General features: G+C 50.1%; 1 protein-coding gene across 11 annotated transcripts in view; it reads right to left on the bottom strand.

The window, feature by feature from the left end:
- RAB11FIP3 (RAB11 family interacting protein 3) overlaps nucleotides 1-14,167 on the bottom strand; it is an 87,359-nt gene that overhangs the window by 20,931 nt on the left and 52,261 nt on the right. For 6 of the 11 annotated variants that reach the window (XR_013760784.1, XM_079121653.1, XM_079121647.1 and 3 more), the window contains exons 3-4: nucleotides 6,507-6,598; nucleotides 222-433 (exon numbers count right to left, since the gene is read on the bottom strand). Coding sequence is in view for 10 of the 11 variants with exons in the window: in XM_079121653.1 (XP_078977779.1) it covers nucleotides 222-433; nucleotides 6,507-6,598 (304 nt within the window). In the remaining variant the exon portion in view is untranslated. Of the gene's footprint in view, nucleotides 1-221; nucleotides 434-1,215; nucleotides 4,488-6,506; nucleotides 6,599-14,167 lie in introns of those variants that run through there. The other 5 variants (XM_079121656.1, XM_079121648.1, XM_079121649.1 and 2 more) reach the window with 5 other exon arrangements.

The raw sequence follows: 14,167 nt of genomic DNA, 5'->3' as shown, positions 1-14,167 counted from the left end.
CAGTCAGGATTTGTCTCCTGCCACACTGAAGTCAGGGTCATTTGCTGCCAGGAGAAGCACTCCCACAGGGAGGCAGCACAGGAGACCACGCAGCAGGCTGGCTCTGAGAGGAGACAGGCAGGTGCTATGGCCGGACCCCACCCCACCCACCGCGGGACAGCGTGATCCAAGGAGCACTTCGCCCAGCTGGCTGTCCCCTAGGGGGCGCAGTGGGCACACACCTGCCTGGGAGGAGCAGCAGAGCACCATGGTCAGGCTCCTCCATGGCGTCCAGGCACTCAGAGGGCACGGCGGAGCCGCCAGCACTGTCGGCATCCCCCTCGGGCTGCAGCTCTGGGTGCACCAGGGTGCTGGTGTCCTCATCGGTAAAGGTCTCACACTCGCTGTAGGTACTCTCTGAGCCCATGTACGCGCTGTCCGTCACCTCGTTGGCCTGGGAAAGAACACCAGCGGTCAATCTGGGCAGCAAGGTGACACTGCCACAGAGGACACAGAGCCCCAGCAGAAGTTCCAAGCACATCTCTAGACAGAGACGACAGCTTATAAAACGGCACTGAAGTTGGGTTCTGTGTTTGTTTGGAGGGGTGGGGGTGCAAGTTAAGCGCAGATTCGGAGGCCACCACTGAGCCACATTCCAGCCCACAGGTTTTCCTTTTGGGGTGTTTTTGTTTTGTTTTATATTAGTGGTTCTGGGGATTGAACCCAGGGGTGCTCTACCATTGTGCTATATCCCAGCCCTTTTATTATTATTATTATTATTATTATTATTATTTTCCCTGAGACTGGGTCTTACCAATTTGCCCAGGTTGGCCCTAAAGGTCCCATCCTCCTGCCACAGCCTCCCAAGAGGCTGGATTACAGGCGCAGATTACAGGCATGTGCCATGGCTCCTGGCACATAGTCTTTAAAATAAAAATAGGAACATGTACAAGAACAGACAAAAACACTTGGAGTCGAACATTTTTTGGTAGTACTGGGGATATAATCCAGGACCTCACACATGCTAGATAAGCACTCATCACTAAACCAAAACCCCAGTCCTACTTGGAGTCATTTTTAAAGTCAGTCAAATAAGCACGCCTAGGACAGATGCAAAGTATCCCAACAGCACAGACGAAGCCCAGCAGAGCCCTCCTGTAGCTTCTGATATGGGGGCTGCTCACATCTGAGGAGCTCACATCCAGTCGTGTGAGCAGGCCTTCACTGGAGTCTCACCATCAACTGCTGTTGTGTCCAGGCTGCTGCTCTGGTATGCAGTCAAGGGTTAGCCTCTAAAGACTCACCAGCTTCTGGCTGAACATCTGCTTCTCACTGGCAACGTCTCTTTTTACTCTTATCAGAGCCTAGCACAGGGTTTGGCACATAGCAGACAATAATATCCATAGACTGTTCAAATGAACTTAAAACTAAAGAATCATTAAAAGGACATTTTCAAATCAAATAGAATTCAATCTCAATTTTCACTAAAATGAAGTTGCAGGTTAGGAGCATATTCAGCTTTTATTCCATGTGCAGAAGATTCTGAAGTTAATGATTTGCAAATAAGTAAGATTTCTGAAAAGTTCCAGTTTCAGCAAGAAAAAGGTACACTTTGAACCCCAGATCCGATATCACAGGGAGAGTAAGACACTGAGGACTACTCAGAGGACTCACCGAGCCTTGGAGCCTCACCCAAAGACCAGGCCTGGCCAGTGGGAAGCCTGGCTCCATCGTCCTCCCCCACTGAAAGCCACGGGACTCAACCTGGAACCTTTGGAGGGGGCTGTCTGTTCTGATCCCAAGGCAGCTGCCATATGGGGGTGCAGGTGATAGAGGTAGGTGTTTTTCAAAGCATGGATATATGAGAATGAGAGGGCACCAGTGTTTCCAGAGGGTAGAAAGCCCCAGCCAACTGTCCTACATAGCCAGAGTGAGACAAGGAACAACATGGAATATGTGACTGTGTGTGTCAGATTATGTCCTCAAGCTTCCAAGGGAAACCCAACCTTCTCTAGAGTCTAAGGAAGTAATTCATAAAAAACTAAGGAATTCATAGGAAGGATCCACTTTGAAATCCCAAACCAGAAAGTCACCTTAAGAAGTGTCAACTCCAGTTCCATCTGTTGCCTTGAGCAGCTCTCTCTGAACAAGACAGGTCAGGATCCCCATGCAGCCAGGGTTCTGGGCTGGCCTGCTTGAGGATGGGCCCCTGGGGCACAGCAACAGAACAGGACACAAAGCCTAATACGAATCTCTGGCAGTACCTGAGAAGAGCCGCTGGCATAACAGTACTCACAGATGCAGCTATAAACTCACCTGCCAGCACTTGGGAAGCACTCCTTAGATTTGTAAAAACATGATTATCAACAAAAGACAGGTTCAGCTCTTCAGTATTTAGTCAAAAATTTCCAAAAAAAAAAACATTGTCCACTTGTTGGGCACGGTGGTGCACGCCTGTAATCCCAGCAATTTGGGAGGCTGAGGCAGGAAGATCACAAGTTTGAGGCCAGTCTCAGCAAGTTAGCAAGGTCCTAAGCAACTTAGGGAGACCCTGTCTCAAAATTCAAATAAAAAGAGCTGGGGTGAAGTGCTCCTGGGTTCAATCCCCAGGGCCCCCTCAACAAAAAAAGAAGATGACCCAAATTGCCCTTGGTCATGAGGATAGTCCTCTGAAGCCAGCACCAAGCACTGGGTCCTGGAACAGGGGAGCAGGCAGAGCCACACGCCTGACCCTCAACAGCAGGACCCATAAGGTCAGACCTCAACCAGGGACCTGCAGAGCCGGCTTCCTGTAAGCAGCAGCTTCCACCCTTGAGGTGGGCCCTTTAGAAAGCCCAATACTTCTAGAGTGCCCAGTGCTCTTCCCTGGCCCCATAGACCCTGTTCCTCACTGGCCAACCTAGCATTATAAGGACAAGCCAGCTCTCTTTCCTCAAATGCAGCTCACAGTCAGAGCCAGGTGCTTCTCCCCCCAGGAAAGAAGGGAGGCCCAGGGGCTGGAGGCTGTTTATGTCACAGAGAGCTCAGTCAGGGCAGCAGGGGACAGAAAGAACCATCCTGACACAGGACAATGGCACAATGCTGCACAGGCTCTGATTGCCCTGTGAGCCTGGCACTGACACCGTGGTGTTGCACCTTTGAGACTGACCCAGGAGGGCAGTCTCTCTCCCAGTCTCAGGTCCTCACACCTAAAGCAATGTCTACCACTGAGAGGCTGAGCACTGCAAGTGACAGGTCAATTCAGTTTATACTTGTCCTTCTATGTGCTCCAAACAAGGCGCCAACAGGGTCCTGCTGATCTTGTCCACACAGCACTGCTGTGAGCACGTGGGCCTCCATGCAGGGCAGTAAAGAACCTCCCAGTCAGAAACCTCAGGGAAGGCACAGGGAACAGCCCAGCCAGGCAGGAGGTTGAGAGCTAGGAGGGCAGGGACACCCAGTTCCTCCCTGCCAAGATGCAAGGCTACAGCCAGCTGCTGAGGCATGTATACCCACCTGGCCCTGCACCCCCAATACTCAAAGTGAGTTAGGAAGCAACTCAGGGGCCTCTCCAGAGAGACACTGGAGCATCTTGTAGCACTCTGCCCACCCGCAGCAATGGATGCACCCCAAGGGCAGTGCACAGCCTTACCTGGTTAGGTCACACCTGCCAGCACAAACACCCAACTTGGCCTAGGAGACAATACGTCTATGCCACTAACTTCTATTACCAAGATACTATTAATATACTAAGATGAACTCACTTGAAAAATCAAAACAAAGCTTAGAAAATTTTATGACTTAACATATTGTCTAAGCTGAAGATGGACGGTTCAGGTCACTGCAGGTGGCTGAGGATACGGGTGGCTCCCACCATCCAGGTCATGGCTCTTTCTTCCCTGGATCTTCCTCCTCTACAAGACACTGAATTCTGGGCACAGTGCACACTATCATCTCATCTTACCCTCAGATGCTGGCCGGTACCTTCGCAGGCTTGGTTCTGTGCATGGGCTCCAGGAAGGATGTGCTGGGGTAGCCTCCCAACCGCACCTCCGCCTGGACCAAGCTGCTGGTTTCTCTCCATTCAGCGTGGTCTTCCTATCTGCTACTCATGCTGGGCTGCTGTAAAATCTGTGAGCCTGCCGGAAGCCACAACACAGCCTACAAGACAGCCTAACTGCTCCCAGACACGCTCTGTTAAGCCCGTCACTGGTGCTGGCCAGGCCAGGAAGGGAGAGGCAAAGTCCAGGAGATGTCCTTGCTGGCTGTAACAAACAGCCAGGGCCCAAAACAGGCGGCTTTTGTTTTACACTTTGTAACCTTTCTGATAATAGTCTGCACTAAAGACACATTTCCATCATCTCATTAAGGACTCCCACAAGCAGGAGGCAGCACCTAGGAAGCATGGCCGGGACCTCTCTGGGAAGCCTGTCACCTGGGATGCCTCTCCTCTCTACAACTGCCCACTGCCCTTTTAGAAAGACTTAAACAAGCATCGCTCTCAGGATTATCCAGATGACATCAGTCCCACCTCGCCAACTCCACCTGTATCCCACAGGTGATGGGCTCCAGCACACAGCACTCCCAGCCAGAAAACGCAGTTCTACCTGGAGCTCTTTTCAGAAAACAGTGGAAGTTTACTGATCCCCAAGGTGACCCAAGGGCAGGGCTCCAAGCACGGTCATTGGAGGTAACGACCTTCTGCACTCAAAAGTATGAGACTTTTACGATTACACGATGTGCAAGCTTTTCTTTCTTTTAAGCTTTCCGTAAGTTCACAGTGGTATTTAGTTCTGCTCTTCTGAAAATCACATCTAAAAACCCCAAAGAACAAGACATAGAGAAACACAGACACACAGGACTGAGAGAAGCTGATACACTGTGCTCCAGCTCCAAGATGCTGTGAGAGGAGGCCTGGTAGGATGCCCTTGCCTGGTCAGAACCACAGAAAACACACTACGTTAATGTCCACTAGTTAATGACAAGGCACCAGCTCAGGACACCAGTGTGAGGCGCTCACAGTGGGGGAGGGCATGCATACCAATGGACAGCTTCTGTTAGTTCCATTCCATAACCCTAAAACTGATCCAAAACGAGAAGTGTAGTGTTTTCTTCTTTTTCTAAAAAACAAACCTGGAAATGTTTCCTCCACTCTAAAAGAGAAATCAGGATCTAAAGACCAGAGAAGCATCACTGTCCCCCGCTATGAAGTCTGCTCACAGGCCAGCAAAGGACCCAAGGCAGGCTTTGCCAGTTGGTTCCTGGAACAAAGTTGTGAAGGGTGACCAACCCTGGGTGGCAGAGATCTGTGTGGGCAGAAGTGATAGAGTGTCAGTCAGGAAGTGAACCTGGTTTGCTGAGGGGTGACAAATACCTGGGCAGCTTCCCAGAGCAGAAATGGGGGGCACAAAAGACTGCAGTAGGCACCCCAGGCCCCGTGTGTGCCAGCCTACAGAAGCTGCCATGATGCCACTGGCCACACCTCTCATGTGACAAGGGAGCTGAAGCTCAGAGGAAGGGCTCAAAGCCCAGTCTGTTTCCTGTGCTCTTAGCCAGCAGCAGAGGGCTGACCAGGGCTAGTGTTAACTCCATGTTCTTTGTTTCTTGGGGACATGGGGTTTCACTATGTTTCCCAGGCTGACCTCAAACTCTGGGCTCAAGCAATCCTCCCACGTCAGCCTGTTAGCATGGACTATGGGCTCCATGTATTTTGTATAGAAAACATTCTACATGGGAGGATGAAGCAGGAGGATCCTAAGTTCGAGCATAGCCTTAGCAACTTAGAGAGACTTTGTCTCAAAATAAAATTTTTTTTTTTTTTTTCCCAGTACTGGGAATCAAACTCAGGGCCTTACCAGCTGAGCTATCTCCCCAGCCCTCAAAATAAGATTTTTAAAAAGAGCTGGATAGGGCTGGGGGTATAGCTCAGTTGGTAGAGTGCTTGCCTTGCAAGCACAAGGCCCTGGATTCAATCCCCAGTACAGCAAAAAAAAAAAAAAAAAAAAAAAAAAAAAAGGTGGGGGGAGTGGTGGCTGGGATATAGCTCTGTGGTAGGTAGAGTGCTTGCATAGTACACATTAGGCTCAATTTCCCAATAATGAAAAAAAAAAGCAAGCATTTCAGACCTAGCTACCTGGCCTCCTGCTGGAAATGCTTACAGGGGTCTGTCTTCCTAGCTATGGTGGCAACAAGGGACCCAAAGTTAAGGAGACATCACCATGACCACTTTGGGTACACCTGTGAGCAGGAGGTAGTGGACAGTGGAGCAGGACACAGGTGTGGAGTCCAACATCCCCAAACATGCTTCTGCTGTGTACAAAGGGTGGCAGTGCTGCCATTCAGGGCCCTAACAGCCCACCCGACCTCTGTTCCACAGATGGCCAAGGGAGACTCCTGCAAGAGCCCAGGAGCTCAGAGTCCAACACCCAGATGCCCCCAACTATGTGTATGGATGGGGCAGGAGCTCCGTCCCTTGGGAGGGAAAGCCCAGGCACAGGGCACAGCACAAGGAGGAAGAGGCAGCACATCAGGCCTGGGCCAGCACTTGCCTCGTAGGTGACGAAGTCATCGAAGTCATCAGCACAGGCAGGGGGCTCCTCATCCTGGGCAGGCGCCATGTTGGGCAGGTGGCCATCGGGTTCTGTGGATACAAGACCCAGCACTGGTGAGACCAGAGGAGCCTCTGGAGGTACAAAGTGACATAGAGCTGGGAGTAGAGAGGGTCTGGGGGTTGCTGTGGGAGAAGTGAGAGGGAGAGGCCAGCAGGGCAAGACTCAAGGCCACGTCTCCAGGAACCCAGTCAGGCTCCACTGAAGGCTGGGCACTGGTGTCAGGAGAACAGCACAACCTCACTTCTCAAAAGAACTGGAGAGCGCTGCCAAAGAGAAAGAGCAAGGCACCAAGCCTTGCAGAAGTTCAGACTTTACAGAGCACCGGGTACCAATCCAGACTTGGCAGACAAACACCTGGTGGCAGGGAGGTGCAGGCCCCGCAAAGCAGCCTAGGACATGCTGGTCCCAGAGCAGGACTCACTGGCAGCTTGCACCTCCCTCTTCTGCTTGACTACCTTCTACAATGCATGTTCCCTTTCATGGACAAAACTGAAGAAGTACTACTGCCTCATGAGGGACAGACAGAATTCACTGCTCTTCAAACACAGACCCCACAGAACCTACCTGCTCCTTCCATGGGAACCGAGGCAGAGGCAAGAAGTATGGGGTGGGGGCAGCAAAGCAGCTCCCACCTCCTGGTGTCAAGACACATCAGCCACTCACTCAGCCTCTTCACCACCACCCACCTGACACCAGTCACATATGGAAAAAGCAGAGTTGAGTCTCTTGAGGGTCAATTTCTCCTGGGAAAAGCTCTGAAACAGGATGGCTTTCTGCAGTAAGGCTGAAGGGGACCAGAGAAGGTTCCTGATGTGATTTGGATCACGTGGGGAAGCACCACATAGGTGCCATACCCAATAGGCCTGGGTAATTGGGGAAGCAAAGAGTGGGCATCCAAGGACCCTTCACAACAGAGCAGAAGGGCATGCTACTGTCCCATCCAGTATTATGATTTCAATAAAAATCATAATAATTTCCTGACAGTTGTACAAACTCAAACCTTTACACATGTGGCAACTCAACGCTATTCTCCTCTGTGGCTTTCAAGAACCACAGGTCTTTTTGAGGCTAAATGCAGCATTCTGGGGTGTGTGACCGAACATTTGGGTAGTCAGGAGTGATGAGGCCTCAAGTCCAGTCTTGCCCGGCCCTTCAGGCAGATCCAGCCCTATCCTAAACATGCTGATTAAGGTTCCTACTGCTCTGAGTCTTGGGTGCAGCAAGCTGCAGCAGAACTACTCAACCTTAAGATACAGGTGGCACTGGCACAGATGGAACTGTTAGAATCCTGCAGCACAGGAGGGCCCATCTTCCCAGGGCAACTGGACTGCACACTTGGTAACAGGCCAGATTGTTGTTGGCAGGTTGCCACCATCGGATGCTAGAGAGCCTGCACTTCCACAACTGGAACTCAGAAGTGTCACACAGTCAGCACTTTAGCTACTGGACCTGTGACCGGGTGGGATTCCACCAGAAGTGTCACACAGTCAGCACTTCAGCTACTGGACCTGTGACCAGGTGGGATTCCACCTAGAGTCTCAGGGAGACCTGAGCACAGTTTGTACTGTTTGAATTGTTTGTACTCTTCTGTCAGCTACCTCTGTAAGAATGAAACAATGTGTGACTATGTGAAAATTCTAACTCCCATCTCCCTTATTCTTCCAGAGCCGGAGGTGTATGTGAGCCAGAGCAATGGCCTATTTGTAATGAGTCCCTCCCTATCTCACTGTTTCTGAAACAAGGTCTGTAGCCATGACAGTAAAATCTCCTGGTACTTCCCTGCAAAGTAGGTCAACACACTGTATAGTTTCGGTCCATCCCCAGTGCTGGCAGCTGCACAGCCTCCAGGCAAGTCTGAGAAGCGTCTGTGGAAAGCAGTTTGGGCCATCATGCTTTCCTTTCTCATGTGCTTATATGTGCTCTGGAATAATTTCAGGACCATCTCTGCCTTGTTCTTATTTTCACTCTCCCTCCCTAACAAAACCTAAATGAAGTCTCAATATTACAAACACAGCTGGGTGCAGTGGTGCACACATGTAATTCCAACAGCTGGGGAGGCTGAGACAGGAGGATCAGGAGTTCAAAGCCAGCCTCAACAACGGCAAGGGGCTAAGCAACTCAGTGAGACCCTGTCTCTAAATAAAACAGGGCTAGGGATGTGGCTCAGTGGTTGAGCGCCCCTGAGTTCAATCCCTAGGTACCCCAAAACCAAAACAAACAAACAAAAAACAGAGAAGCAAAGCGGTTGCCTCAGTCCCAGCAACAGCATGTCCCACATCTGTGGTCCCACCAGGGTTCCTCTCCAAGCCCACATCAGCTCTGAGAGTAGGCCCGCCATGCTGGTGCTGCGGCTAGGCTGAAACTCTAAGGCTGGCTCTCTCAGAGAAGATCTTATAGCACCTCGGCCAGGAAGCCTGTGCCTTCAGACACCCATTGCCTGGACATTGGCTCCCCAGCTCCTCTCAGCATGTGTAGAAAGTCAGTTCCCAGGGCAGAGGAGTCTGTACTTGTGCTGCATGTGTCCCCAGACTCTGGACAGTCCAGATCCACAGTGTCCTATTCTCTGCTGTGCCCCACGTCCCCTTCACAGTCCTCACAGGGCTTGAATGGGCTAGGCCTCCACCCAGTCGGATCCAGGCTCTCGTCAGTGCCACCTCCCACAGCCCACCTGTCTGAGAACTGTACAAGAACTGTACAAGAACAGTTCTCAGGAGGTCTGGTCCACCTCCTGTACCTGATGTCTGCAGTCCCTCCCCTTCTCTGCACCTCAGCCCCATGCCCCACCTGCAGATCCTACTCCAAGCCAGGGATCTGCTCTGCAGAGGCTGAACTCAGGAGGGGAGTGCCTCCTGCATACAGCCCTGCATGCATTAGGCCAAGACGCTGGGAATGTTGCTATTCCAGAATGTTCTAGCCATTGAATAAACACAGCACTACAAGTGAGTAACTGCAGCCCCAAGTGAGTAACTCCTGGACTGGCTGGAAGTGTTCACTTTTTAATTAAATCAAAGTAGAGATATTAAAGCAAAGAATCCAAGAACGATGAGATCAAAACAGTCCCGTGGGGCTAAGCCCAGGGAGGGGCTGGCATGGGCATCAGAGCAGCATGAGGTGCCCCTTGGTGCTGGAGGCAGTCTCCTTTATGAGTGCTGTGGTGAGGGACACAGTTGCCGGCTTAATACCCACAGGACCCAGGAACCAGCCTTGGTCAGAAGCTGGCAGCCCTTCTGCTAGAAGGCCACACTCTCGAAGAAGACGGACAGAGGGCTGGCCAGCTCACTGCAGCAGGCTATTGGCCTCAGGCACTGAGGGCACAACATCCTGTGTCTCGGGACATAACCACTAGCTCTTTCCAGTCACCCAAGTAAAGTCCCCAGGTAGCCCCACAGCATAGCAGCTGAGTTCATGTCAGTGGGGTCCAACAGACATCTTCTGCTGGCTACTGGGCCAAGTCCTTCCCACCCATACCCACTGCCCTAGGGGCTGCTGTTCCTCCCAGCCTTGACTTTGTCAGGAGTCCTGAGCAGTACAACTGCCCACATCAGAGGAAGTCTTGGACTCTCCCTGACCAGCCACGCACATGGCACATAGCCAACAGAGCACTGAGATGACTAGGGAACGTGGGTACAGCTGAGGCTGCTCCCTGCCATGATAGCAACAGAACACTGCCAGTCATGTGGACAGGGCAAGGTGATTGACAAGCAGAGGCCAGCGCACAGCACTCAGCAGGCCGCTGAGGGAGACAGGTCACCATAGTGTCTGTGATGAGAGAAGCAGTCTTGAGGAAGAGCTACTGTGCTCAGGGAGAGCACATGGAGTCACAACTGCTGCCTGCCACTTCTCACGCATTTGCCACACCTGCCCACAGTCAACAAGTGACCGTGCTGACAGGCTGAGTGCACAAGCGGCCCTGACCACTCCTCATCAAAACATGCTGTCTTATTTCCCGTTCATGATTCTTAAATGCTAAACTTTCTAACAGAGGCTCTGGCATAGCCCATGACAATTAGAATACTCCACCTCGCCTGGTCTTCCAAAGTGACTCAGTCAATCTGTGGTTGTATAAGTACTCGGTTTAAGCACTATCACTGTGCAAAGCGTGTGTGTGGTTGGGCTGAAGCTGTCTATTCCATGGTCACTGTCCACATGTCCCGTCCCTGCCCCATGCACCCATCACTCCCTTTTACCCAACTCGGATGGAGCTGCAAAGGGCCCCGCCACAGAAGCCAGATCCAGGGGACCATGTTAGGTTACCACCACCAACCCAGCCACCTGCACAGGGCCAGTCTGTTACTTAAGAGTAAGGACGAGGCAAATCCACAGACAAGTGCGGTGGCGCACACCTGTAATCCCAGCAACCTGACAGACTGAGGCAAGAATACTGCCAAACTCATAGTCAATCTCAGCAATTTAGTGAGACCTTGTCTCAAAATAAAAAGGGTTTAGGGGTAGAATACTCCTGAACTCAATCCCAAGTGAGAGAGAGAGAAAGAAAGGAGAAAGACAGAAAGGCAGACAAACACAAAATACAAACTGACAGTACCCCCACCTTGATTCTCCTCCCTACAGTTGAGGTTAGGCAGAGATGGTGAGCCTCAGCTGGGTATAGTCCCTGAGTCCTCAGCTGCAGGGTCAACAGTTCTTCTAGTATGCATATCATGGGCATGAAACCTGACCTTCACTGGACCACAAAACAAACTCAACAATATCAATGTAGCAAAATCATAAAGACCACATTCTCTGTCACACATACAATTAGTTTTTTGTTGTTGTTGTTGTTTTTTGGGGTTTTTTTGGTTTTTTTTTTTTTTTTTTTTTTTTTGTGGTGCTGGGGATCAAACCCAGGGACTTGTGCTTGCAATGCAAGCACTCTACCGACTGAGCTATCTCCCCAGCCCACTACAATTAGTTTTGAAAATTTTTTAAAAACATTTAGAAGCTAAAATAGATGTTAGATTTAAAAAATAATAAAAAATAAAGGATGAAAGAAGAATTCACAATGAATTGCATTTTTTCTTTGTTTTTATTTTTGGAACCAGGGACTGAACCCAGGGGTGCTTTACCACTGAGCCACATCCCTAGCACTTTTTATTTTTTATTTTGAGACAGGGTCTCACTTCATTGCTTAGAGCCTCACTAAGTTGTCCAGGCTGGCCTCAAACTCACATTCCTCCTGCCTCAGCCTCCCATATCACTAGGATTACAGGTGTGCACCACCACCCCCAGCTCATTTTTTTTTTTCAATGAACTTAATTTAGGGATAGCTGGGATAGTTATATGTCACTAGCCACATGTAAATGATATGCTACTTTGTTTTGCTGGGGATCAAACCCAGGGCCTTCACATGGCAAGTGCTTTAACACTTTAGCCCTGTGAGAAATAGAAAGTCCAGTGGTACATTTTCAAAATATAGTATTTAGCCTTAATTGGATCCAATTGTAGCCATTTTAATTACAACTCTTTCTTAGCCTACCCTAATTTTAAAATGAGCCAATCATGTAGATTGTATCCCAGAGCAAAGGGTATCACCGTGTTCGGGTAAAAGCAGGTGGATGGTATGCACAGATGCATTTGGTAGCCAGGTTCAGTAGCATACCCTTCCAGCAGAAGTAGTTTGCCCTGCTGACCCATTTTTTTTTTTTTTTAAATATTTGTAAATGCACACAATACCTTTATTTCATTTATTTTTATGTGGTGCTGAGGATCGAACCCAGTGCCTCACACATGGAAGGTGAGTGCTCTACCACTGAGCCACAACTCAGCCTATTGCCTAACCACTTTCTGAGCATGTGTTTGATTTCCTGCAGTACCTGGTATTTCTAATAATTTTGGAGCCCAGAGTGGAACTTGGTCTGTGGCCTAGGGGATTGTGGGAACTCCCACCTTAGAGGAGACACATCCTGCTGCCTTGTTATAATGGCCTTGGAGTGGGAGAGGAAACTGTGATCCCTGAGGCCAACAAGGACCCAAAATCAGAAGTGGATTGGCAACACAGGAAAGGGCCCAAGAAAGCACTATGGCGACCAGGTAACTCCATGCACGGACCAAGGCAGGAAAAGCTATTCCTAAGCTGAAGAGAGAATTACTTCCTGGGTAGTTGGGATATCCCAGAAGTTGTGTGAGTGTGACTGAGACTCTATTCAGAAACACAAGACCATGCCCAGGAAAATGGGATGCACAGGCCTGGGGTATATAAGAAACTTCCAGTAAGGGAAGAAGGGGTTAAGTACCTGAGGGTTTAATTACAGGAACCTACAAAAAATAAGGAAATAAAAATTCTAAGCTTAGGGGCAGGGAAGGACAATGGACTTATACCATATGTACAGGTCTTCATTTCTTCTGAAGAGTCTTAAGCAGGGAAAAGGAACAATGGTACTGGTGGGAGGGAATCTGCCCCATGGAGGACAAGTGACCACCTGAACCTTTGAATTCCATGTCCGCCATCTTGGCAGACTCTATTCCTAATGTTTTCAACTGCATAGGACCTTTCATGTCTGGGTCATACTGTAAATATCTGTGCTGGGCCTTATTTTGATTTCTGAAGAGTTGAATCTGATAGTTCTTTTGCCTCCTATCTGCAGGAGCTAGCAAATCTTTGTTTCTTGTCTGTTTTTTCTTTTGCAGGAATAACTAACTTACAGTGTTTACTAGACTTGTTTGATACCTTAGTTTACTAGGCTTATTTCATACCTAAGTAAGAAATGGATAAATTGGTTTTAACACTGCTAGAAATACCAAGGTGCTATGAGAAATCAAACCCTGGCAAGGGCCCCTTGCTGGTAAGCACACTTCCTGACCTGAGGTCCAATGTCATCCTGAACCTGACCATGCCCAATGACCATGGACCCCCTGTCCCCTGCCAAGGTCTGATGGGCCCCCGTGAAACAGGAGGGAAGAGCCTATGAATGAGACACCCTACTGCCATTCCCCAGGCCACCAGCAGAAGACAAGAACTTGGGAAGGCCCAGTGTTCAGAGCTGCAGAATCTGATTTTAAAAGGAGAGTGTGAGGGGCAACAGGTGAGTAAAGTGGTAAGACCACTGGGAGGATAGTGGGCTCTCCCCCAGCACATGGCTACTGGCTGCGAGCTACTCCCAGGAAGAGGAAAACTGATCCCACACAAAGACTACAGAGAGGTCCTCAGAGGCTTTACTCCACGCAGCAGCATGGGGACATGGGGACAGCACACAGAGGGACACTAACTGCCTCAGGAGAACAAAGACTGGCTCGTCACAAGGGCGGGCAGAAGGCATGTGGAGGAGGATGTGTTTCCACACATGACACTCAGGAGAGGGCAAGAAGGAGCCCTGGGAGCAGCCCTGCCTGTCTAAGGGGGCCCAGCTCTGTCAGAGCACAGCCTGACATACTCAGGTGTGCACACTTCACGGGTGCACCTCAAAACCTGAGCGCATGCTCCGAACACTCATACCGGTACGTACACTGAGCTGTCCAGGGGGTGCACAGGGCATGCTGATGTGCAGCGCTCTTCATTAAAGAGACGAACTGGCAGACGAAAACAAATGGATGAGGGAGTGACAAGCAAACCCAGCAGCAGCTGCTGTAAGTGCATGTGGGTACTCCTGTGCAACTTCTTTAGT

Source organism: Sciurus vulgaris (assembly GCF_902686455.1).
Source record: "Sciurus vulgaris genome assembly, chromosome: 18".
In the NCBI taxonomy this organism is placed as follows: domain Eukaryota; kingdom Metazoa; phylum Chordata; class Mammalia; order Rodentia; family Sciuridae; genus Sciurus; species Sciurus vulgaris.
The sequence above is the reverse complement of the archived record's forward strand: the minus strand, read 5'-3'. Positions and strand labels throughout refer to the sequence as shown.